Raw genomic sequence first — 27635 nt, 5'->3', positions numbered from 1 at the left:
TCATCCGTTTATCGGGCTTTTTGTCTCAAATTCGGATTTCACCAACTAAGTTGACGGTAAATTACAAGAAGTGAGAATTTAATGTGAATTAAATGTGTGTTAAGTGTTTGACAGATATTTGTGATATAATCGTTTTGAAGGAATAGTGGCGCTAAAAAAGAAGCATCAGTGGGGTGATGACAAAAAACCGTTCAAAACACATGGAAATAGAAACGCAATTTTTTCTGTTAAATAATAAGCTATATGCATCATTCTGCAAAGTTATCAGTTTATATGAAACTACTCGAAAACACCAGGTTCAATTGTACGAATCGTGATTTTTTTTCATAACCTAAAATGTCGGAAACCTCACATCCATCTCGCGATCCAAAAAATCTCAGCGAACCATTCGCAGTCATCGAATTTCTCGAGAAAAACGAAAAAGGGCTACCATGCATTGATTTGGTGCCGAAAAAATGGTTTAATAGTGCAGAAGAAGACACCTGTAAATTCCCACCGACAACTGAATATCATCTACTTGACGACTACTTGGAAAAATTGCACTCGCCCAAGGACTCTTGGCAAAGTTATCCATTTTGCTTCATCACCGGAGCAGGTACAAAAATTGAAATGACTCCACTTATAACTTGATGAATTGCTCGATGGGTTCATTTCAATATTAAAGGATCATATGTTGATTGTGTTCAGCTGATTTGGATCAGGGTCGCAGAAGATTAAAAAAGGCCCAAGTAACTCTCAACTGTGAGACAACCGATGGTGAAAATGATCGAAAGGGGGGGAGGTCCGAAACTTCCTCGAAAGCAAAAATTTCAGCAAAACCCTTAACTGCATCAAAGTCTCAACTAAACAACATCTTTAGTACTAAAATCCCGATTCCACCTAGAAATCAAACTCCAAAGTCTGGTAAGTCCTGTTAATATGAAGTAAAAGTCAATTATCAACAATTATAACCACTCTTAACCCCAATTATTCATCCCCAATTTATTCAACTCTCGTATTTAACATCAAAAGACCCATCGTTCCCTAAATTGGGAATTAGATTGACCGAATTTTTGAAATCTTTTACAAAATAAATATTAATTATGTATCTGTGCAGTCATTACATGTGTATTTGTCTCGAAACATCGTTTTAAGAGAGAATCGCATTGAATGATTTTATAAGAAAATTTTTATTATGTTGTGGTCGAAAAATATTAGGTTATTTTTTTTTATTGCAATTCTTTACTCATCAAAAAATTGAGTCGCTAACAGAAATCACTACGTGCGAACAAGATAAAGTGGAAAATTTATGATTTACACTTGATATGATTGTTTATACATAAAAGCATTGGAATGTTGAGGGGACGAGAAACGTTCCATTTTTCCCCACCATCTCTTATGTAGGAAAGCATTATAATTCTGTTGTGAAGAGGTAAATCAAAGTGAACATCTACGGAAAATGGTAAAATTTTGATAGAAACCTTTTTTGTAGGAGCGATAGGTTCTACAAAAAAAATATTTTTTCAAATGCATGCATTCTTTCCCCACTTTGAAATAGCTATAAAAAACAAAGGCTGGAGACAACTTACGTTGTGTTACTACTTCACTACAAACTTGTAAAATTTCGTAGGTATACAAGCAAAACCAAAGACAAGATTTCAAAGCATTTACCAGAGTGGATCTGACTCTGAAGACGAAAATCATGATTGTCTTATAGCTAATCCTGAGGAGATTCGAGCCTCAAAGGCTCAAAATAATTCTGGCTTTTTGCAAATGTCGAGTAAATCGCGATCTGTACCAACAGGTAATAAATCAATTTTGAGGTAATATGGGACTGTAGCACGTAATTCTAAGTTCGTGTTAATTAAATGATCCGGTCAGGGATAAATCATCATTTTCAATAATTTCCAGGTGCATGTTTATCATTTAAACAGCGGTCAAGGAAGAATATTACTTTGCTTAAAGACGTCGAAACTGATGAATCTGAGAGCAATGATTCCTCCGATGGAATTCTGCAGTCACCTACAAAATCGATGGACTCAGCGAGAAATACAAGAAAAGAACTTCATTTGACACCTCCTTCACCACTAGTCCATAACGCTTCAGGTAAAATCGGCTCGGATATTCCATGACCAATCATCGGCCAAGTTCCTCCCGCATGAAAAAATTTATATTTATAAATATTTGAAAATGGTCCAATTTATATTTTGAACATTCTTTACAAAATTCGGAACTTATATAGAATTAGATTATATTATATATTTTTGGTGGGGGCTTGGGTAGTTTTTTTTTCATCTGATGCTGCTACCCATCAATTTATATCGTTTGGTCCTCCTTTAATTTCATAAGGTAACCGAAAAAGGCGTGCATCGTCTACTACACGCGCTGAAGACGGATTGAATTCGATTGTGAGCCCAGGAACTCCAAAAACTTCACGATCAATGATGGTACCCCCTGCTAAGATGCCAAAAATGCTGGGACCACAAAACCAGTTGTCATCTAGTCATTATGCTGATAATGAACGTCGAATCCTGAACTCCCTTCGAGATTACTTTGATCAGCAATTAGATGAAAAGCTCGAAAATTTAAGACGCAGGATGGCTTACGATTTAAAGCAGTCTATGAATGAGCTCAAGACCACAATCATTGGCACTAATCTAGCCCCAGCTTCTGGTCCTAGCTTGCTTGAAATACAGAAGCAGATGTCTACGCCACTACTATTTGAAATGGATGATAAGTTCCAGGAATACGAAGCGATATTGACAACGGACCCAAATCTCGTAGAAACACTGGTAATATATCTGAAATTGATCGTTTTTCTTCTTTTTTATGTAAAATCAATAAATTGGGCGGTGACACATGCACTGGGTTCGTTTTCTGGTGATGAAAAAATCTTTCATCACCGGGACTCAAGTCTACGTCACTGGAACGCTTTGGTTATAGAACCAACCCGCTGGCGATGAGCCCAAAGATGTCTTCTCATGTTCATAAATTCAAAAAAATTTCCCTTCTTTTATTTTTAGCGATTATTCATGAGAGTTTTGATAAGCAATAAAAAAGAGATGAAAATATGTGTTTCCACTATCCTATCTGCGGTTCTGAGGAAGACAGTGTCACTGCACTATTCTGGTTACGGAAAGGAAGCTGGCGGAAAGAAAAAGAAAAATTTTTATAACACTACAGTATGCAAAGTACTGATTGATGTGATAATTGAGGTAATAGGATCCAGCACTGATGAGAAGAAGATAATGTCAGAAGTAAGTACTTGGTTGTCACGTTCTGGCGATCGAGAGGGTGGGCGTAAGGAACGACAACGCGGGTCAAGTCATCATAACGAGAATAATTCAGTTTGTTCCTTTGATACCAATCGATAATACTTCATTTTTCCGGGATAAATGGAATTGTAAAATCACTGTGTTAATATGACTCCATTAGTTCATTTTCGTAATTGTATTAGTTGTGATATTCTTGATAAAAGGTACGATTAATAGGAAAAGTTTATATTATCAATATATTTTTATCGCGAGGCGTTTCATTGGGCAGAATATATATTAATATATGAATATTGTTTAGTATTCGGCTGTCATTGAAGTATTAATTATATTTATTATATTTCTCCTGGCGAGGTCGGAAATCCAGAAGATGGAAATAACAATTGGAAAATGTGATGTATCTTAGCATAATAAAGTATTTTCTATGTCATTTCCTCATAAGTTAGATCACGGGAATAAATATCCGTTGTTGGTTCAGGGATTAAATATTATGTCCAAAAGTTTAAAGGGAAAAATAATAAGTGGATTTTTAATTTTTAAGAAAAATTCTAATGAAAGTAATTTCAGCCATTGAGAGCTGTTTTCAGTATTTGGTGATTCAAGTCAAATAATATTTATAAGGTTGAAGTTTCACAATCGGACTGCGTCCATATTCCCCAAAGATTTCAAATTTAAGGGTTGAAATTAATTAGTTATATGTAATCCTATCCAAGACTTTTTTATATTTCTAAGTTTGTTTGAAAGAGTGAATATAATAAGCAATATTATATAGAACTAGCACACAATCAATGCAACTAAATATCATTCTGTGTTCCGGAGTTGCAGATGGAGAAGACATTATTGTAAAAAAAGGACGTCTTTCCGAGATGAAAAAATAATTCTTATCAGGATAATTCGTATCAGCAATTGTCTATGGATATAAGAATTAATTCTTATCATCCATAGCGGAATAAATTATCCATAATATTGCTATTATAATGACTGTTTTCATGCTTGAATTGAAGCACGATAATTTATCAATTCTAAACTACTAATTTAAAAAATAACATTGGTGCGTTATTTTGTTGGATATTTTGTTAATACAATCTTCGAATTCTGAAGACTGACTGCTAATATTATTAGATTGTAAGAGAGAGTTTATTAAGACTTAATATGGTATGTCGTATTAAATTTCGGATTCAAATGATCTACGTAGATTATTTATTTTAAAAGCGGATGAAAATAATCCACAAAAGATTTTTCTACAATTTATACCTGCAATCATTTTTTTGAGTTTTCATATTCTGTTCGCGGAAAAATCTCATAGTTGTGATTATCTTTCATGAAAATTGGAGATACAAACACTGCATATCTTTAACTGTTCAACCAAAATCGGATGAAAACATGTACTATGTCGATAGGAGGAAAAAAGTTTTTGATTGGCTGAGTTTTTTTGTCAATAGATTTAATAAATTTAAATATAAGTTTTGTCACATAATAAAACTGTTTTCTGTATAATGTTGAAGGTAATAAATACATGTCTGCTTATCAGATATACCGTTCATATATTTATTGGTGATTCTGAACCCAATACAGGCAACGGTTGGAGCCTGGCCACAGCTCTGGTCGTAAATCTGGGCCAATTTCGGGCCGAATGGTCAGCCCAGAATGCGGCCAAAGTTCGGCAATAGGTCTGGGCCAATTTCGGGCCGAATGGTAAGCCCAGAGTGCGGCCAAAGTTCGGCAACAGGCCTGGGCCAATTTCGGGCCGAATGGTAAGCCCAGAGTGCGGCCAAAGTACGGCGACCGAAGTCTGGCCAAAGTTCGGTCCCAGGCCTGGCCCCGTGTTATCATCCCAGGGTCTAGCCAAGTTCGGCGCGAGTTTGGCTGGAGCCCGGGTGCCGAGCTACGGCAGCTCGGCGGCCGTGCTTGTACCAAGGTTGGCCCATTCGTTTTTTCCTACCTGGGAACCTCGGGAAATCGTTGCAAATGATACCGTACGAGGAGCGCTTGTTGGAATATTTATTTAATTGAGAATATTTGTTCTATTTAATTCTCTCCTATCGCTCCATTTTTTTCTTGAAGAGATTTTCATTGTTCACGTCATCTATATGTTCCTGAATTTCCAGTGGTTTTTCCCATATGTTTTTCACATCACAAATTATAGAAACTGTTAATTTAATTAATCCTACGTTTGTTTGTAAAATAATTCTGAAAATTATTTTGACGCAACGTTCGGCTCCGACAACAGGCGAAAATTCCCCTTCTCTCCATTCGAAAAGTTGAAAAAGCACAACCTGTTCTGCCCCAGGGGAGGAATGTTCATTCAATAAACTCGCTGTCGGCCGTGTCCTGAGTAGAACTAGAGCAAGACCGCTCGTCTTCGTTCGCATTCCAATCGCCTTTTTTTTTTCAAATCAAGTCTCACCGCCTCGAAAGCGGAAATTCTCCTCTTCTAGGCATTCAAAAACCTAAATAAATGTTAAACAGTAGCTAAAACATAGACATCTATTTACTCACTTTGTCCCCCCGCTAAATGTACACACTCCTATGTATACCTATATAAACCGGGCGTTAATTCAACGCGGCGACGTGCAACCACCGTTGATATGCCCACCCCGATGAACCGGACTGCAAATCAACCGCGTGATGATCAAACGGCCAACGTGGAAACCGGAATTACGCGATCCATGGAGCCCCCATGCACACATATAAATATATATATATATGTCTATATATATATCCACACACATACACTCGCTGGAATATACTCAACAAGGGTATATATTTCCGTCTCACTTACTCACTATACGAAGTATTTTATCCTTTACACTTACCTTTTGGCGTATATGAGCAACGAGCCGCGCCGTACACTCTTGCGGTTCACTCGTTGACACCCATCCGCATGTATGTGAATATGTCCTGTATATAGACCCCCCACATGGACACTGGAATGCGACTTTAAAGCCGATGGATTTACATTAATTACGATTAATCAGGGAAAAAACCGATTTTACATGAATTTTTGCAGATCAATGATTTACGGTGGTGGGAATTTGCAAATTTTTCAGGGATTAATTGGGGGGAGAGGTGACACACAGGTGGATGAATGAGGATTTTTTTTTGTTGTTGAAAAATATGAGAATCTCGTGGTTTTAGTGTTTTCGTTATTTAAAAGTATTTTGAGTCGGCCCCAGTTGTATTTTAGATTATATATAAGTTATATTAAATTAGTGCATTGGTGTGGAAACTCATTTATTTCACAGATAGTGCACTATTGAAGATTCAGTCATTTTCGGGGAAGTCCCATTGAGTTGAATTTATGAGTGAAAAAATAATGAACTTGGAAATTCCATTGAAACTCCAGCGGACTCCAAAATTTTTGAGCAGCAGGAAAGCGAGAATTTCTAACCTCACTTGACTTTCCAATTAGGGGAACATTGATGGATATGTCTACCTGAATTTTCCTGATCTCCATCAATTATCCCGAATAATTGGCCTGAAATTCCCAGTTTCCCCTGATTTATTCATCGAATGATAAATTTTTAATGACGAAATCCTCTGAAGTTTCAGTGGAGTTGTTACGCGATAAAAATTTCTAAGAAATGTACCTGAAACTTCAGCCAAAAAATGTTAACACCGTTGTATTTCTAGGAAAACTCGTAAAACTCAGGCGACCAAAAATAAATATCACGGTATTTTAAATTCATCGAAATAATTATTTACAAATGTTTTTCGTTCGGTAGAAATTAAAAATTGTCCAGGAGATTCGCCGAGTAAACGATTCGTTTGTTCACAGGCGAAAAAAAATCCCAAGGCTGTCGAATATTTTGTCCCAAAGAATGAATGAAAACCCATAAATCAATACTTTGTATTTTTTACGACTTAATAAACATAACTCCATGTCACTGCCTCCCCCTCTACTTCCCAAAAAATAACGAATAAAACACAGGCATAAAAATCCTTCAGAACATGTAGAAGGAATTTTGTGCCCAAGAGCTCCTTAAGAGAACCAAAAGCCCATCTCCATTTTTTTTTTTCATCTCCGCAAAAATGTTTTTTAGAGCTCTATAAAAATGACAAGATGTCATTCGCGTCCTTTTAAAAATGAAGCCGATTTGGATCTCTCCTCTTCATGTATCACTTCCGCGATCTCCGTGACTCTGGAAAAGGAGAATACGAAGTGATGGTGGCGGTGAGTGAAAGAGCAAGGGAGAGAGATTGAGACCCTGAAGTGGGGATCGTTGAGCCGCGCAAGAGTCGGCGCCGAGCCGATTACCAGTGAGGATCAGGCGTCGTTTCCACCACGCTCCACTCACTGGGCTGGAGCCCTCTCTGATGGTGGTGGCTGGACAACCGGTTTTCCTTCAGCCAAGAGAGACAGACTCCGGCAAAAGTAGTCAAGAACCCCGCGTGTGCGCAACTTTTATACCACCCGATCATTTCTTTTTTTTTTTTTTCAATTCTCTCGAGCCCTCGTTTCTCCTACATATCCGATTCATGCGCGTGTTGGTTATGCCGGAGATCGAATCATTAACGAGAATCAAATATCCCTCTCCTCCCCCCCCCCCCCCAACCTCTCCCCGGTTTTCATTCTCATTCCCCCGGCGCAATTCACAAATTTTTGTCGAAGGCCCCTTACAAATAGATAAAAATCGGCCGAAACGACGCAGGAATTTATTCATTCCTCACTAATAAACATGAAGACGAATCAATAAATCGATCGGTATTTCGAGAAAATATTCTGTAATGTCTCGTTCCGTAGATTTTTAATTAGTCCTGCAGGAACTCGTAAAGCATTACGAGGAAGAGAGAGAGAGGGAGGGAGAAAAAAAAAACAGACAATAAAATCATTAATATTGAATTAATGATTTCGGTTTCACTTTATTACCCGTGGCCGGGCGACAAACGATATATGTTATAATATTTCGTTGATCATCCCGATGAGATAAGATTGAAATACACGAGTCAAGACCGACATTCGCCTCTGCCTCCATCCCCTGACGTCCTAAGCCCACTGTGGAATTCGGGACTCACTTTGGGACCCTCGATCAATCGTTTGGGCGTTCCGTCTCGGGGGCCCCACCTCTCCCTCACTCCACGGCCCCGGCAAGCCCCCCCTTGTCTTCTTTCACTGTCTACCGTAGCCACATGTATACACAAAACATATATAACACACGGTGGAACTGCGCGAGAAGCAACAGGTGCCGTTTAGAGGGTTTCTAGGAACAACCACAGATGTCTTGGGTATTTCGAGAGAAGGGAAAATGTTTTTTTCTTATCATTCGGTAAATTGAACAGAAGGGAAAATCAGGGGGTCGAGTAGTGAGGGAAATTTTGCGGAATTTGTAGATTGATAAGGACGAACTGTATCCAGATGGAATTATCAATATTCACAGTAATTGAATTAAAACAAAATACGAACAACAATCTCTCAATTAAAAAATTCAAATATTATGACCTCAGGGAAAAGTCTTTTTTTCTTATCATTCGGTAATTGGACAGAATGGAAAAATGAGTGGGTCGAGTAGTGAGGGAAATTTTGAAGGATATGTGGACTGATAAGGACGAAGTATATCTAGATGGAATTATAAATATTCACACAAATTGAATTAAAAAAAATACGAACATCAATCTCTGAATTAAAAAATCCAAATATTATGACCCCAAGAGTGAAGGTTTCCTTGAAATAATTTGATTTATGTCCTTCACCGATTCAAAAATGGCAATGTTTGAAGATTACGACCGCATCTCATAGATAATTTATGGAGAGTCAGTGTCTCACCCCATATACTCTATTCCAAAACTGTAAAAAATTTATGCACCTGAAAAATTCGTCCAGTAATCCCTTTCCCAGCGATAAAATTGATATCTGAAAATTTTAATGACTGCTATTATTTCCATCCTGACAGAAATGTCAAGAGCAAGTCATTCCTGTAATTTTCATTCCATTTAAACCTCTCGATGTGTAGCGTGAATAACGCTAATGATTCATTAATTTCCTTAAATTTTTCTCAGACAATTTGATTGACAAATTGATAATTATGAAACTCGATGCTTTAAATTAACAAAATTGTTCTTGAAATCACAACACCACTCTTGATTGAAGATCATCATGACACGGCGAATTGCAGCTACTATAATTAAAGAGGCAGATAAATTTCACCACAGCGGAAAAAAGCAATTGGCTATTGCCCAATAGTTGGCGTGATATTAGACAACAGAATTTAATCAAATAGAAAGTCTTTTAATTTTAAAAATTTCTCGAACACCATTCACCTCATCCAATCTAGTCTAGGGTTAAATTTTCCCTCGTGAGCTTTCATGTCATCGTGTTCTCAGCGAAGTGAATGTAAAAAAAATCCATTGTTCGGCGGCAACAAATTGCACGGAGGGCGATAATTACCGAGAGGAAGACATTTTCTCTTTTATGGTTCAATATGGAGCTCAGATGTTGGGGGAAGGGGGGAGGAGAAACGAGCGGATAATGGCTGCACCTTAGAAAAGTCGTGATAAATATTTTTCTCCTTATAAACTGAAGCAATTTACGCAAGACATATATACGGCGTATGTCACGTACCTCTAATTGCATAATTAGATAGAAAGTGGGGAGGAAAAATTAGTATCCGGCGCTAGTTTTCTTTTCCCTGATGTAACTGCTTTTTAGGGATAAATTCATTAGCCCGATCTGCCGGTGGAATGCACTATTTATGAAATCATTTGGCGGAAAAAATGTCGAGCTGATTAATTTGGAGATCACGAGTCTAACGTGTCTGCGGAGACTTTAAAAATTGAGAAATAAATAATTTTAATTAAGTTAAATGTTGACGAGAGACATGAGCAGTCTTAAACGAAGAAAAAATACTGGAAAAAAAAAGAAAATTAATTTTTAATGAATAGAAAATATTTGGTGCAATCAGAATATCTCCTCGTCTTTCCCAAAAACCGTTTTCCCCACTTTTCGACTAATTAAAAACGTGTAAAATGACGCAATTAGAAAACCAGTAATAATTCCCCGAAGAAAGTTCCTGCCGATACTGCCACTAATTAAAAAGCGAAAAAATTACATAATTAGAGAGGATATAAATAAAAAATTAGTATCAAACGCTAGTTTATTCGCGACTGCAATTGCCTTTTGGGATTAAATTCATCAGATCGATCTTCTCGTGGAATGTGCAATTTATGAAATCACCGGTAGAATAAAAAAAAAATTCTCAACTGATTAATGTAGAAATCACAAGTTTAATGTGTCTACCGAGAACTTTGAAAAATGACTTCAATGTCAAAGCAACTTTGTTGCATTAACAGTGTCTTACCTCGATGGTATACAATAAACGTGTGGTTACCATTTATTTTTTACCAGTCAAATAAATATCCGCGGAAAGTTAAACTCTTGAAATGGATGAGGTTTGAGATAAAGCGCTCGAGATAACGACCGCCTTATGTGTGTGTATCTCGTTATTTCCAATGCACTGTTACTTCTCTACCCCGTGTGCACGTGGGGTTTTTTTTTCATCCTTCGTCCTCCCCTCTTCCCCTGCCCCCTCCCCTCCCTTCTTTAGCCGAAAGATTTCAACGCAGTGTAAAGCGAAGAGTCATTCCAAATCGCGATTCACGTATTACCTCCTCCTGTCTCACGTAATCGAGCGAAGTAATTATACGAATCCGGCAAACGTTTTTATACGGCGAGTTGTGGAGTTCATGGCTGAATTTTTCTTAATACAGAAGTATTAGTGTCATGACTGGTTAATGGATGTTATTAACAAAAAAAGTCGGATGGTTTGGATGGGGTTACACCATTCCAATGGTACATTGAATATTTTTTTTCCGTGATTGAAACTCTTGTCAAGGATAAATCACGAAAAATGACCTAATTAAGGGAAGAAATTATCCTGAGATGATTTTTTTTTTTCGTCGATTAAAGAATTCCGGCTACGTTTGGAGACATTTTTTTTTATATTCCTGTAGATTTTTATCCAGTGAGATTGAGGGAACGAGCAAAGAACTTTATGGCTCAAATTCAAGAAAGTGTAGTGTTCGTACGGGAAAAACGAGGCAAAATGCCAGTCGGGAAAAATTCCAATGGCGATGCGTTGGCAATTTTATTAAGCAGTAGTCAATTTTTCCTCTTAATCAATAAAACTATCCGAGAAATCCCCGGCCATTTATTAAATATATTTATTGAACAAATTAGCACCTGACTTGTCCTGAAGAATTTCTCTTCGTGCCTTGAATTTCAGTAGTAAATTCCCAACCGGGCAGACGACTTGAAAAATGAAATGATCAATTCTACAATTTTCAAAGTATTTTCTTTCCCTAATTACAAAAATGGAAAAAATAAAAAAAAAGAAATTCCCAAGTGTTGAGTTATTAAAATTCGTGCATCGTGTTGTATTGAGTGATTCAACAATTTTAAAGGTCTCGGCCTCTCGCTCATCTCCTAAATTCCAAAAATATTCATCCGCGCCAGTCCCATCGCTCGTCCTTCCCCGAAAAAAATTTCTCCACATTTTTCAACTAATTAAAAAGGTCAAAAAGTCTGCAGGCAGGATGAATACAAAACGAGGAAAAAAAATTCACCGAAAATTCGATGATTTACCATTGCTACCGGCTTCAATAAATATTTATAGAAATCGCGTGACCGAGTATTTTGGCGCGCCGCAAGAGAGCGCCAACTCTTGCGTGACCGAAAAAAATATTCTTTTGCCGGGCGTAATTCACTCGCGTAATAAATAAGGTCTCGTAGTGAATTCTCGAGTGGTTGAGAAGAAAGAAACAAATAGAGCGGAGAAAGAATGACGCAGAGTTGGTGTTGAGAATCAGCATAAAAAGGCCCCTAGAAACTGAGAGAAAAAAAACCGTCGAACAGAAGATCCTGCTACGATAAATAAACACGATAAAAGAACTCCGTGATATATCAATGAGCAATTGATTAATCATATCTGTTATACCTAATGTTAATTCAAACTCAAATCTCGCGTGTGCGTACACATAATCAGCAAAAATGAGAGATAAGGGTCTTGAATGGGGAGCAGTAGTGGGGGTATATTGGGTGTTTTCATACCCACTACTTAATTCATTTTCTTATTACGACGTTGAATAAAATGACGTTAAATTTGATTACAGGTTCGTGTAACGGTCCTCGACAAAAACGACGTGGCACCCTCTTGGATGCCGGGGCCATGGCGATTTGAGGTGTCTGAGGAGGCGCCACCGGGCACAGTAGTCACGATATTAAAGGCCCTTGATCCTGATACAATTGGTACCCTCAGATATACATTAGTATCGTTGAATAAAAAATCACTGATTGACGATGAGGATTCACTGGATGACCCTCGCACCAGCCAAGTCGAGGGACAATTTCGGTTGGATGCTGTTAGTGGACAGTTGAGACTCGTTGAGGCACTCGACAGAGAGACCCAGGAGAAATATTTACTGAGGGTCCGAGCCGACGATGGAATTCAACACACCGATATTAATCTAATTGTCCAGGTAAGGAGAAAAAAAAACAAATTAAAAATCCCCTCACAAATAACCATCAAAGGAACAATAGCTAATATCCTAGCTAAATTTATCTCGCACTGTCTGCAACATTTCTTCCCTCTCCTCATCCTCCTCCTCCCCCTCCTCATCGTCCCCCCGCAGGAAAAACTCTCCAACCCTCTTCTTCCCATAACTCAAGGACTTAACTCCCCTGAAAAAAAAAAAGTTGAACGGTAAACCCATCACAAATTACGAGTTACCCATGGTCACCTCTAATACCCCCGGCATCCCCGTGTCTATTCGTATACGGCTAGAGCAGGAAGTCGCGCGTGACCTCTCGGTTGATCCCCCTCGGGGTGCGAGGAGTCGCGTGGGTCGGGGAGTACCGGAGGATCGTGTGGTTGGCTTTGTGAGAGATAGCAAAAATATTCTGTTGTTTCTCTCACACTGGGTTATCTTCATACAGAAACAAATACCGAAAAGTGTAAATAAATGGAATTTTAAGGGGCATCGGAGGGCCGCTGGATAATTGCTAAAAATTGTTGTCATAATGTTCACTGGGTTAAATTTCCTGGGGGAGGTAAGCTTCAGCTTTTTCCCGTTTCACTTTTTTATTTGTCTTGAAAAATTAAGTAATTTAGTAACACATATGAAAATTAATGAGTTGATGGAGAGGTAAAATGGGGAATTCCTGTTCTTCGACAATACCTCGAGTGCTCCAGAAGTTCTTCAGTGCTTCTAAACTTTGAGAAGACAGCAAAAATAATCATTTACTCCCCTCCCAGGCTCACTTATCCCCATAAACAGAGAATCACCGAAAAACCGAAATAAATAGTCTTTTAACGAGCCCATGAGGATCGTCCGACAATCCACAAAAATAGTCCTCATGATGTCTAATGGGTTGAATTCTTTGGAGGGCGGACAGAGGGTAGACGGAGTAGCATATTGTCCCCCTCTCTCACCCAGCCAACTCCCTCTCCCAGTCATCCGGTGATTTTTCGTTTCTCTTAAAAGGCAGAAGGAATTCACGAATCATAGCTCGCACTCTCTCTCAACAGCATAACCGAATGTGGCGTGCCCAAGACAGACATCCGACATATTAAGTCCACCTTGGAATTCTACTCTACCTTTATACCTTTGTCGATGATCCACGTTTGGGTAGGCCTGCACTCCTCATTCGTTCCTTGAACCGTTCACCTCTTCCATCTTGAAGAATACATGGCCGGCCTCCCCATGGCTCTTCTCGACCGGTATCCATCAGGTGCCTGTGCTAGTTTTTATCCAACTATACCAAACGTCGTCAAGTGTCCCCTCCTTCCCCTCCACTTCGTCATTCCTCCCTCCACTTCATCATCCTCTTTTTATCATTACGAAAGTTCTTTTTGTTACGACCCATCCCTGCAACGAACAAGCCGTATGGCAACCGTTTTCATTACACCATCACGTACAAGTGAAGACTGTTAATCGGAAATGACCCTCCTTCCCCATCCCTATCCCTATCGCCATCGGCCTAGAGAATAACGGTCAAGCCCACTTCTGGCTCTTGTATCCTACAACAATTGCAGAATTGCCGGTATCACTGGGATTAATGGGAAATATGAATTGACTTTTTGCTTCAGGTTACCGACACCAATGACAATGCACCGGTATTTCAGTCCATGGCATACTCGTTTGATGTACCTGAGAATGTACCCAGGGGCAGTCGAGTTGGACAGGTTGTGGCTGTTGATGCTGATGGAGATGGAGACAATAGTCGAATCAGTTATGCACTCATCTCGGACTGGGCGAATGATGTTTTCTCACTGAATCCCAGTACAGGGGTCTTCACGCTTACCTCTAGTCTAGATTATGAACAGGTGAGTTGGCTTTTAAGGGTTTTTTTTTAAGAAGAAATATGTTTCCATTTTTGGCGGTGGCTAATGGCAATATAATAGGGGTTTGTTCTAATGAGCACATCCACAAGGCAGCACTTTATTAAAAATCCTGGTGGGACTTCTTGGGAATTTGTTTGGAAATTGTAACTTTGAATTTTGAATGAAGTTCTAGAAAAGTAGATCATATTACCGTTTCAGTGGAATTCCAAGGCATTATCTCCTCTATCATTTCGGTGAAACGATTCCAAAGAGGAAAAATTATTCTTGAGTGATAAACATCGTTCTTCATTTTACAAGAACACAAATTATCCTCGGATAGTCAAGGAAAATGGGGAAAGGGCCAACGAAGTTCCAAACCTTCTCATTCGTTCCGAAAATTCCAAATCTTGAAAGGTCCATCATACCTTCCTGACTGCCATAAATTCTCCAATGCGTACATCAATATTCCTAATTTGAGAAAACGTGCATTAAGACGTGAACGAGGATTTAAAACCCAGCATCCAAAGGCCCTAAAATAAAATTTATGGCAATGTTCACGATTAAATAACTCGACAAACGTGATTTTTCTCTGACCCCGCGTGAATTCACCGCCTTCTACTTCCCTCACCAATGAATGAAGAGACCGTAAAAGATACGACTGGTGAGTCAAAAAGAAGATAAAAGAAAAAAAAATATATATCCAGGGTGTATTCTCCTCATACCCGGAGGGCTCAAAAAACTTTGTCGAATTTTTGGGGCGCACTGGAATCATTATATACCGTAGGCTTTTAGGGCTACAAACGAAAACGAGACCGAAGGAGCCTAGAATTTTCTGATGGCTAATGCCAGTGTACCGGGACGAAACCCCAGTGGACAACAGACGAAGAGGAAGACGAATAGCGTCTGCATCATCTCTCTTCCCCCCTTTTTCCAATCGCTAAAATCCTCTCACTCTATCCCGCAAAACCCACGAAAGTGGAGTCCAGGTTTTTGCGTGCGTGAAAAGGGTGAACGCACCGCATTGCGTTCCAACACCGAAAACTCCTACCAATGATGAAAAAGGGGAATGAAACTAAACTTTTCGAGAGAGTTGCTGGAGGAAGAATAACAAAGAAAAAAAATTGGAGACAAGGAATTGGGCCTCTAGATGAAAAAGAATGAGAAATAGAGAGATGCTTTAAGAGCCGTTTATAGAACCCTTCATCAAGCTAAACGTCCGGTACAGATACACCGAAGATTACTGACTCGGTCTCGGCAGTTGGAGGGCCCCATGAAATAGTGGATGCATTGAAGGGAACGCCATTGGCGAAAAACGATAACCCCAGGAGTGCAAAGGAGTAAAATAAAAAACAGAAGTGATTGCCACGAAAAAAATGCCTGCATCTTCACTCTTGGGAAAAAAATAACACGGTATAACACTTCACCAGGAGGGCCATCCCTCTCCCCTCCGACAACCTGCCCTCACCAAACAAAATCGGTCCTTGTAAAAGTCCTCTAAGTATAGAGTTCAATGAATGACTCCAGGAGGAACTTTGGCATTACTCATCTCCAAGATTATGTTCACCTCTCTTTTGTGAAGTTATATTGGGCCCCACCAGTTGTAAACACCCTCTGAACATTTTCAAATTTTATCGTTCGCTTCCTCTTCTCTCCTCTCAATCCCCGAGGTACCAAAACAAGACGGAAGAAACATCGTCGAAGAAACATCAGCAAAATGCCAAGCTGCAATATCGTTTACACGATTCCGCAACTGGTGTTCCACACGAGTCCATTGCTGAGTAAATAAAGTATATTTATGGTGTCGGGGAATATAAATATTTATAAGCTGGAGTTAACAATTTACTCGTGTTTATGAATAATTTAAATTTACAATTGATTGTTGTTGATTTTTTTTTTATTTCAACTGTCTAATGCTGATACATGGTTGGGTGCTCCTTGGGGCGGCTTTGATGGCTCGACACATCATCAATCAATTAATTTATCATGCCAAATCAATGCATAAATCATAGCCCTACCTTTTTTGGATTAAAAGACAAATGGAATATGAGAATGGAATTTATCCCGGAGGTATGGTATATCCGGAGGGGTTTCAGCAACTGGTCTTCACACCCGTCAATATCTTCAACTGAATTAATATTTATGATATTCAATGATAAAAATAAATAAATTAAAGCATCTTGTACTTGGGGAATAGATAAAGTCCTTAACTTTATTGGCAATTTAAATAGACAACTTGGTGGCTCTTCTATAGTTATTTTTCATCTTTTTTTTTCTCATGATCATCACACTGTGTCGTTACTCGGGTTCATTTACAAGGGGGGAGAGACTTTGCCTTGTGAATGTGTTACTGAATGTACGATAATTTGAAAACGGGTTTTTCTCGGATTGCAGGTCCAGCACTACATCCTCGTTGTACAGGCAACTGATTCTGGTGTACCAGCATTATCAACTACCGTCACGGTCTACTGCAATGTTGTTGACTTGAACGACAATGCACCGGTATTCGAGCCCGGTCCACATGGCACTGATGTACCTGAGAATGCGACAATTGGCACCGCTGTACTCTCAGTTATTGCCCAGGATCTTGATTCCGGGGACAATGGACGGGTCATTTATGATGTCTTGAGTGGGGATGATGAGGGAGTTTTTGGGGTCGCCGAGAATGGCACTGTCTTCACCAGGAAATTACTGGACAGAGAGAACAGGGCTATTTATAATCTTGTTATCAGGGCGAGAGACACTCCGGTATCACCTGCTAAACCACTCACCTCAACTGTTCAGGTATTTCTTAATTAAAGTTAATCGGCTTTATGTGCGATGTTGTACGGGAAAATATACTTTTTGCGAGATAATGAGCGCAGCCTGTTACTCGCTAATAGTTATCAGCTGTGGAGGAGAGTACAAATATTTGTTAAAACCTAGAATTTCGTGGATGGTTCGGTAAAGGAATGTTGGTATCTTTTGCGCAAAATCAGCGTCTTTACGGCCTTTCTGAAGTATCATTTCATCAAAATTTTTTCACTACTTAAATCACTACTTGATTGAGGGATTGAGTAATTATCAATCCCTGAACGTCTGTCCTTCTCTCGCTTCAATTTATTGTTTTATTCAAAGGTAACAATCGTTCTGCTGGACATAAACGACGTTGCCCCCGAGTTTATAACCCCAAATCAAACCTCGGTGATGGAAAACGCGCCAACGAACACGATTGTAATGGCCATAAAAGCCGTCGACAAGGACGAGGGTCGAAATGGTTATGTTGAATATTCCCTGGAGGACACGTCAGTGCCGTTCAATCTCGGTGCCGTTGACGGCCTCCTCCGGGTGTCAGGACACCTCGATCGTGAGCGCAGGCAGAACTATACCCTGAGGGTGACAGCACGCGACCGCGGTGAACCACCAAAGTCATCATCAGTGATCATAACTGTAATCGTCCTAGATGAGAACGACAATTCGCCAATATTCAATCCCAGGCAGTACTCATCGACAGTAGCTGAGAATGCTAGTATCGGTGCGAGTGTTCTCCAAATGTCAGCGACAGACAGGGACGAGGGGGCCAATGGAAGGGTGCGCTACAGTATCGCAATGGGCGATGACAATCGTGATTTCACCATCTCCGAGGATTCTGGAGTCATCAGGGTCTCCAAGAACCTCAACTACGAGAGGAAGTCGAGGTATAGGCTCACTGTCAAGGCTGAGGACTGCGCTACAGAGGTGGGCGAGAGCTCCAGGGAAGATACAGCTGAAGTCATCATTAATGTTCTTGATATTAATGATAATGCTCCGGTCTTCTTGGACTCGCCGTATCTTGCACATGTTATGGAAAATATGGTACCACCTGGCGGTGGCTTCGTCATTCAGGTGAGAAGAATTATTATTTTATGAGGGACCGAAAGACAATTATATCTTGAAATTAAAGCCGATGGATGAAAAAAAATATATATGAGTCATTCGTTTTAGTGAACAAATCTCAAAATGTTTATCAGCGAACAGCAACTTGTTCAATTCCTCGGAACAATTATCGGCCGACTATTGTATTCACAGAGCGAATCGTTCAGTATTTCAATAGGATATCATAAAAGACATTATTAAAGCTCATTAGTTTGATCGGTGGACTATTCACTCCGATCATATCCAACAAACGAATCCCTCCATCATAACGAGAGAAACCCCATTGATCCAGCGATAAACTAAACTCTTGTACCTCTCCTGTTACTGTAACGTTAATATCCCCGATTTTACGTTGCCGGTTTGACCTCTGGCTCGATACGTCCCTTCACGTGCACACGCGACAAGGTGGGTGGGTGGGACAGTAGAAAGTGGCCTTCAACTCGCAAAAATAAAAAGATGAGAGAGTGAAAAGAGGAGGATGGTAAAGAGTGAAAAAAATCATATCAGTTTGAATGCCCAAACACTTTGTTGAATACATATGGACCGTAAAACGACGCATTTTATCGTATATAATGTTCGAGACGGGAATTTACGTTCGACTCATTTTCCATAAGTTAGCGCGTAATGCAAAGCCATTTATACGAGACCAAGTGATACAGGTCAATTTATGAATACAATTTTTTGCATGAATTTTTTTCGACAAATCCGGGAAATTCTTAACGTCTCATAAGCTTCCACTCATATTATTCATACCATAAAATATTCCACGTATTTTATACATTATTTCTTCTCGATTTGATGGGAAACTAAATTTAAGTTCAGTTATTCAGGGAATATTCGGAAAATTCAAGGGACTGAATTTTTTCATTTTAAATTGGGGGATATTTCAACTCTTTCTGATACTGAATATCAATTTCCAATTAACGTTTTGAATACAGTACGGGATTAAGGTATTTTTTATGGGAATTCCTAATTATTTCTTAATTGTTTTAACAGTTAAATCAATGACATTTTACCGTCTTGAATTACAGATCAATTAATCTGAAACGACCAGTTCCCACGAATTTCTTCATAAAATTATTAATTTTCAGCAGTAAATTTTTCTAGAATTTTTACAAAATATATTTCAAAATTTTAATTAATTACTTCTCATCTAAAATTTTAACAATGTACCACCATTAGTCTCCATATCAAGAAAGGGGTGATTTTCTCGTCAACAGGTTAAAGCGTACGATGCCGACACACCACCGTACAACGACCAGGTCAGATATTTCCTAAAGGAGGGAGACACGGATCTGTTTCGCATTAATGCCAGCACAGGAGATGTTTTTCTACTGAGACCTCTGGACAGGGAAATGGTCTCCGAGTACACTTTAACGCTCGTTGCAATGGATACAGGTAAATTAACAATTCCACTTCTTTACCCTCGTTTTTCCACCCACTTTATGAGCCTTAAATACTCGTCCACTACCGTATCCTCGATGGAATTCTTTCCACCGACGGATGTTTTACTCGTTTGTAAAACCCTCGAGACTAGATATTTTTCAATTTGTACGAGAATAATCGTGTTAACAGGAATAACTTCACTCTCCAGTCAATTACTTCCCAGTTTTTTATACCTTTCCCCGATTAATTTTACATTTCACGCTTTTGCAAATTAATTACAGCAGCAAAAAAATCCAACGGAGCGCATTTGATCGTTAGTTTATGCGTTATTAGATTTTTTTTTTATTCCTACTCATTCCATTGGTAATAAGCTTCCGAATGAATCTCTAGTGTTTCCTAGTCTCGGAATAGGCGCATTATACCGCGCACAAAATAATTTAGCCTTTTAATGAAAGAGATTTATACCACAGATTTAAATATTCTAATTAAAAAAAAAAATAAAAATATTTTGATTGATCTAAATGAAAGCTATGGTGGGCCCAAGTTTTCGATCACCAACAATAGTTTCATCCAGAAACTTTATCATATTTATGTTACATCGAGGACCTGATCAAAAGCATAAACTGTTCGTTTCAATGTTTTTATTCAATGTCAGTGTAAAAAAATTATTTTAATGGTTAAATTGCGCAATAATGTTGGCTGGTGTGTCGCATTACTACCGCAAAAGTTTAATCCCCCCATCTGACTCAACGAATAGTCACATAACTCGACATTAGAAACGATCCAAGCGCGATTCTACGACACTGAATAGCCAGAAGCAAAGAGATACGTAGAGTCGATCGGATCTCTCAGGCGCGTTGTCCACCGCGTAAATTCCGCTTGGTTTAGCGCGCGAGATAAACATACACCCCTTCACAACTACAAACGAATAGAAGATGCTGGCCGAGGTGGGGTTCAGTGAGTTTGATACCTTGAATAACGTAAAACAAAGTAAAAGAACTCTAGCCAGCGTTAAACGCTAAAAACGCATAAACCCCGTAGGAGCCTAATTCCCGGCATTCCAATTTTCACTCGTATATTTTTTTATTTCTATTTTTTTTTCAAGGTTTAAACCATTCAATGTGCCACCTTCTCATGTACGTATCTATCTTATACATCTTGTGAAATGAGAGAGGGAGAAGTTTATACCTTCGGGGTAGAAATAAAAATAATAATCTCGGGGGAGAGAGCAACACGCACTTGTCGTTTTACACGTAATTCCTTCAAGTGAAGGAAATCATTTTTTTTTCCACTCGCCAGATATTTGAATATTTACGAAAAATAACAGCTCTCAACAAATTTCTTCTCGTTTCGGAAATCATTGTAATTATGGTTAATTGGGGGTAATTGTAATCTCCTTTGGTGATTATTTTCAAATTTGGAGGAGTTATTTTTGAATTTTTTCCATGGCTAATATGGCTGGATGACTGATTGGACAACTATTATTTATCATTTGAATTTATTATTAAAATTCTCAATTCTCCAACCGTCAAGTGCCTCAGAAAAACGATTAAGAGATTATCGTTGTTCCCATATTTTCACCCTCCCCCCCTGAAAAAAAATATTTAAACAATTTAATGGCACCTCTTCATGTGTACATATCTCCCTGATACATCTCCTCGTCGACGAGAGAGAGGTTTATCCCCAACGGGCAGGAAATAAAACCCCAAAAAAAAAATAAAAAAGAAGAACCACCTCTCTCTCGTTCATGCAGTCACAGGAGCACGCACTTGTCCTTTTACACGTAACATCAACATTGCATACATATATTTCACTGAGCAATTAAGTCCGTGGGATAACTGCGATGGCTAACATGTTACTTTACCCATCGACTGTCGCGGAATTAAAGAATTTTCCCCCGGGAAACTAATGGCGCGGATAATACACAGCGCGACAGAATAAAGAATGATGAAATAAAAATTCACGGGTGAATGAAAAATAAACATAATGGAGGATTCACGGAGAATTTGTGAATTAAAAAAAAATATATATATTTAAGAGTCGGGAGAAATGCGCAAGGTGCAAAGTGCGACGTACAAGGTGTAAGGTGCAAGGTGCAAGGTCTGTCAGAAGGAGAGGGTGAAGGGAGGGGGAGGGGAGTAAATGGGGTGGAGGGAAAAGGTAACTGAGGAGAGTTGAAAAGTAAGAGGTAAGAAAATGCCGCATAAAGTACTTGACTTGATGGGTGCGTATGCCATGGATACTGGTCTTTTGCCTCGTGGAACTAAGTATGAGACATAAAGTTTAAGACAACGTGGGGTTGTACACCGAGGGGAGGAGGCAACAGGGGGAGGGAGGGAGGGTATCAGGGTACTTCTTCTCTCCAGGATACAACAGTCTTTTCGTAATCGTATTCTTGTTTTTGGGCCCTCAGGTGGGGAAGAGATAGGAGGAAGAAAAAAAAGACAAATGGGGGATTATCTGTGCATCAAACCCCTCCTGGGCAACCGATACCATGTTCTCATATTATTCTTATTATGTAAGGTTTTTTTTTTCGCTCGCGCAGTCTCTCACGTTTTATCACAGTGAGGAAGAAATTTTATTGATTATTTTTCCCATCCAAATCTTGGCCAATAGGATTGCACCATTCGACGTTATTTTGTATAGTCAACACGGTATTTCAGCGGATATTCTTGGAAATTTCACTGGAAATTTTGCATGTTGATATATATAAAAAAAAACAAATGTTGAAGTAACCCTCAATTGTATCTGACAGATTAAATGGCAATTTGTTGAAAATTATGTCTCATGGTGCAATTCTATCGGCCAAGATTTGGATGCAAAAAATAATCCCCCGAATACCACTCGAACTTCGAAATTATCTGATATTTCCCTCAAGGTTCCCTGCAAACAAATAAGCTCGTCAAGTTTTCCAGAAAAATCACTCGCGCTTCGCGCTCGTGATTTTTAAACTGGAAAACTTGACACGTTCATTTGTTTGCAACGAACCTATCGGGAAATATCCGATAATTTCGGAGCTCTTGTGGTATTACATGCGATTATTTTTCCCATCCAAATCTTGGCCAATAGGATTGCACCATTCGACGTTATTTTGTATAGTCAACACGGTATTTCAGCGGATATTCTTGGAAATTTCACTGGAAATTTTGCATGTTGATATATATAAAAAAAAACAAATGTTGAAGTAACCCTCAATTGTATCTGACAGATCAAATGGCAATTCGTTGAAAATTATGTCTCATGGTGCAATTCCATCGGCCAAGATTTGGATGCAAAAAATAATCCCCCGAATACCACTCGAACTTCGAAATTATCTGATATTTCCCTCAAGGTTCCCTACAAACAAATAAGCTCGTCAAGTTTTCCAGAAAAATCACTCGCGCTTCGCGCTCGTGATTTTTAAACTGGAAAACTTGACACGTTCATTTGTTTGCAACGAACCTATCGGGAAATATCCGATAATTTCGGAGCTCTTGTGGTATTACATGCGAAAATATTTTGAAATATTCGGAAATTCTGGAAGCTATTCTGAGGGTTTTTTGGTGGGTACTGGGAGCTGTGGGGGTTTTTGCAAATGATGGGGTATCCGTTACAGTCTCTAATTGATATTAATAATTAAATAAACCGGGTAATGAATGGATTTACCGCGGTTGTATTTTGTGGGTATTTGTCTGTGAGGGAGAATTCTTGGGAGAATGGCGATATTTTTGTTGGGAAAAAATTTATTAACAATTTTTCGGAATTTTTGGACATTCGGGAAATTATTATGGGGGTATTTTGTTGCTCGGTCGGAACGGTGGGTGATTTATAAACCACTGGGTATCAATTATACTCTCTAATAATTATGTGTAATTATGCAAAGAGAGCAATGAATTAATTAATCCATCAATTCCTGGTGCATAAATATTTTTAAAAAAATCTTGAAAGAGAAAATGGTAGGACATATCCAACGAATTAATTATCATGGATAGACGACGAAAAATTACTGATCATCAATCTGTACGTCAATATCCTCTCGTCCTGATTATCCAAAAAATTTTACGCTCAAATTTCAGTAAAAAATTCCGTGAATATTTAAAAATAGTGAAAGCAATCCGCTCGCACTTCGTTGATTGCCAGTAACAGTCCGGCATTCTAAACCCCGCGGTATTAATTATCCCCACAAATAATTATTAATAATTAAACAAACCGACTAATGAATGGATTAACCACAGCAATATCTCATACCGGATTTCCTGGTAAATGTCTCCCAGGCAATTTCATTATTTCTCACCCGAGAAATGTCACTCTTTAACTGCCACAGTAAATGCCAGAATGAAACAAACAAAACTGAACATAATCCCCCCCGCAGTAATTTTTTTTTTCTTCTATTATTTTTCACTTATCCCGTTATCTTTATCCCGATGTGCGCATAACGCAAGAGAGAGCAGAATGTGCGTGCAGAAACGCGGGTCGCGTGACGAGAGTAGAAAACGTGGGATGTACTTATGTGTGTATGCGAGGGGTTGCAGGGGCAGGGGGGGGTCGAGGGGTGGAGGGAAACTGGGAAGAGGTACACCAATGCCTGAGACAAATAAAAGTGCCAGAGTATACGCTCAACTCAACAATATTTTCTTTTTTTTTTTTCTTCGAATTTATTTTTCATTTTCTTTTCTTTTTTTTTCAAATTCTCTCGACTCTTTGTCGATTTCTTTATTTTTTTGTTTTTCATTTTTATTTTGTTACTTTTTTCTTTTCTACTTCTTCCTTCCTTCTCGGCTGATGTCCAATCGTAGTGTCGGCTTCAAGTAATACCCCCGGGGCTTCTCTGTGTATACGTGGGTACAACGTGGCAGGGGGGAGGGAAAGGGGTTACTCTCCAGAGGGAGAGGATGAAAACATGCTGTGGCCACATCAAGGTATAACATCGCTGAGGTGTAATCGCACACCCGCCCTCGGCATTTCTAATAGGCCGGTCGTGCGACAAACCCCTGCCGTCTTATTATCCTATTTTCTTGGGGGTTTTGTTTTTATTAGATTGAGAGTTTCTTTTATTCAACGGTGCACATTGTCCCGGGGAATTGGAGGTATGCCTGCACGTATGATTATTTTTATTCTCGCTTCTATCGTGGGATAAATATGACATTGCAGGAGGGGACAGTGGAGGGGGTGGGATTTTGTCATTTGAGAGTTCGGGGTGTGACTCGGTGGGGCGTTGGAAATTTCAGGATTTTATTTGAGGGGCTTGGGAATTTTTTGGGTTTTAAATGTGGCAGGTTATTGTTAACAATTGACACTTGCCTCCACCAGAATTAGAGGAATTAACGTCTAGTACAGTAGAGGTCTGTTCCGGCGTCAAAATTTTCTTTTGTCCTCGATATTTTTGCAAAAATTTGTAGGCGATGTTTATCTTCCATTCAAGTTGAACATTTCACTCGTCTGATGCTTTTTTACACATTTTTTAGAAACTTATTAAATAAATAAGTCCAAAGATTTGTAGTAATTGATGGGAGTTTCACCGCATACTAAATTTGATGTAAAAAAATCAAATCGAGTCTCTTTTATGTTATTCTCATTTGCAACAATTTTATGCGCAATTTCAATTACAGAGTTTAAAATTTTTTAAAACTCACTACTTGATTCCCTCGTAATATAATAATTAAGTGCTATGAAAGTGATTTTTTTGCCGTTTAAATTTACCTAATTGAGTCGTAAAATGCGGGTCTATTAATTTTTTTAAAACTTGGTATGAATTTCCCAGCTTTTCTTCTCACTCTCGAGGGCAAAAACATTAAAAGTGAGTGAGTTACGATAATTTGAATCAATCATACTTCAAAAAAATTTCCGGATATCAAATCCCGTGGGACTCGAGATGGTTTTGAGTCGCCGGTTATTTTATTTTTTAAGATTAAAAATGCACGGTCATAATCATGCTAAAATACACATATGCTAATGACTTTAGACTCCTTGTGGCACCGGACAATACGCCTCACTATGTCTGGCCTCCCCGAGTTGTGTGTATTTCACCTCACGGTTTATGTTTGCTCGATCAACAACCGGGCCCCGAGCTGGAGGTTACCTACCTGTTTTTTCTTTTCTTTTTTTTTTTTAATCAAAAGTCATCTGACGAATGGGAAATACCGAGGATGTTCAAGGGGAAGGTGGAAATTATTCTAACCCTTAGAGCTCTGACTCGACACATTTTTCCTTCCACTCTCCTTATTTTCATTCTAATCGTTTTATCGCTACTCAAATACCAAATGTTTATTTTTTAACAATATTTTCATTTGAATTTTACTCGGCATAATAAATCCGTTCCTTGATGCAACAGCTTAATCATTCTACATTAAACAAAATAATCATTGAGATAACACGTGGGGTGGGAGAATTTTTGAATTGAAAGAATTGTTCTTTGTTCGAGATTTTTTATTATTTGAGTAGTTGGAATGATGATATGGTACAAATAATTTATTTTGAGGCATAATATTTTCACTAGAAATTCAGGGACTTGAACACGAAAATTTCAATAAATAAATTAAGCAATATAAACTAGAAAAAACCTTCTATGGAGGATTCAACATAAAATTAAATATAAAATAGCGTAGAAAAAACAAGAAAAAAAAAATTTTTAAATAAATTCTTCTAAAAAAAATCGTTTTCCCCCAAAACCCCACAATTCCAACTGATTTACCGATTCCCCCCCCCCCCCATAGATTAATAAATTTCAAAACCGTCGATCTCAAGATTTCGCTCGCACGATAAGCACCAGTGAATCTCCCCTCCCCTCTCTCATTCCCTCTTTTATTTATTTTTTCTTTGACACACCCCGGTAGTCCTCCACCGTGTATCCTCCCAACGGAGTCTGAAGCCGTGAGGGAAGAGCATCAGGACGGTAAGAAAACAGGCAGAGTTATGACGCGCGATTATGATAATCGGTGCGCCCAAGTCCAGCTCTTCTACCTCTTGCCATCCAATTCCTGTCCAGAGAATTTCTGTCTCTTTCTTTCTTCGCCCTCTGCTCCACCACTCCACCATCACTAAAATTTTAGTGTTTCTTATCTCTTCACTAAGGCATTTTACTCGCCATGCATCTTTTCAGGATGAAACGGTGAGAAGGGACAACGGGCCGAGAGCAAGAGAGAGAAAGAGAGAGAGAGAGAGACAGATGGTTGCTATAACCAAAGCTGCCTCGGTGCTCTCGCATTTTATTCATACTCCACGGCCGTCACACTCCCTTATTCTCTTATTAAAGCGCGCCACTCTCCCATTGAAATATTATGATTATTATATACCCGTGGTATATAACCAAAAGAGGTGGATTTTTTTTTTCTTCAACTGTGCGCCTTCTCCGAAGGCACTGGGTGAATAAATGGGACGCCATGGGGAGAGAGAAAAAAATGAGGGAGGGAGGGAGGGGGAGGGGTATGGGGACACCATTCAACAAATTGTTTTTGATGGACTTCTAGGAGAGGATTAGCTTCGTTAACACCGATATCGGAGGTTCTCGGTCTGTGCAGGTGGCATTGTTGGGGGAATTCATATGAATGATTAATTGGAGGGGGGAGGGAGACCCTGCGTACAAAAGCCGGTGAGGAGAAATCATCCCCTGCGTAGTCTCCTACGTCTTTTTGATCATTTTTCGGTCTTTTTTCAATGACACTGTCAGGCGGGTGCGCTAAGCTCTGCGAACCAATAAATCATTGGGATAAATTGGTATTTGGAGTAATTTGGGGAGGGGAGGGGGGAAGTCGATGTTTGGGGAAGCGCAAAAGGTCGAAGATTCAATTAGTGGGTATGGAGTAATTATTGAGTG

The 27635-nt window shown here is 39.0% G+C and overlaps 2 protein-coding genes across 3 annotated transcripts in view; both read left to right on the top strand.

Annotated features, from left to right (window-relative positions):
* LOC135167314 (cadherin-related tumor suppressor) overlaps positions 1–27635 on the top strand; it is a 97491-nt gene that overhangs the window by 51375 nt on the left and 18481 nt on the right. For both annotated transcript variants that reach the window (XM_064130384.1, XM_064130383.1), the window contains 5 exons: positions 12357–12722; positions 14333–14569; positions 16958–17347; positions 17681–18427; positions 19678–19855. In XM_064130384.1, coding sequence (XP_063986454.1) covers positions 12357–12722; positions 14333–14569; positions 16958–17347; positions 17681–18427; positions 19678–19855 — 1918 coding nt within the window. The remainder of the gene's footprint in view (positions 1–12356; positions 12723–14332; positions 14570–16957; positions 17348–17680; positions 18428–19677; positions 19856–27635) is intronic.
* Positions 322–4267, top strand: LOC135167339 (uncharacterized). The gene is made up of 6 exons (XM_064130446.1): positions 322–595; positions 688–903; positions 1610–1783; positions 1891–2085; positions 2329–2771; positions 3003–4267. The coding sequence occupies exons 1-6, from the start codon at positions 337–339 to the stop codon at positions 3351–3353; spliced, it is 1638 nt and encodes a 545-aa protein (XP_063986516.1). The 5' UTR covers positions 322–336; the 3' UTR covers positions 3354–4267.

This window comes from Diachasmimorpha longicaudata, chromosome 11 (assembly GCF_034640455.1).
Source record: "Diachasmimorpha longicaudata isolate KC_UGA_2023 chromosome 11, iyDiaLong2, whole genome shotgun sequence".
Taxonomy (NCBI): Eukaryota; Metazoa; Arthropoda; class Insecta; order Hymenoptera; family Braconidae; genus Diachasmimorpha; species Diachasmimorpha longicaudata.
Note: the sequence above shows the minus strand (reverse complement) of the source record. Positions and strands in the feature narration are given on the sequence as shown.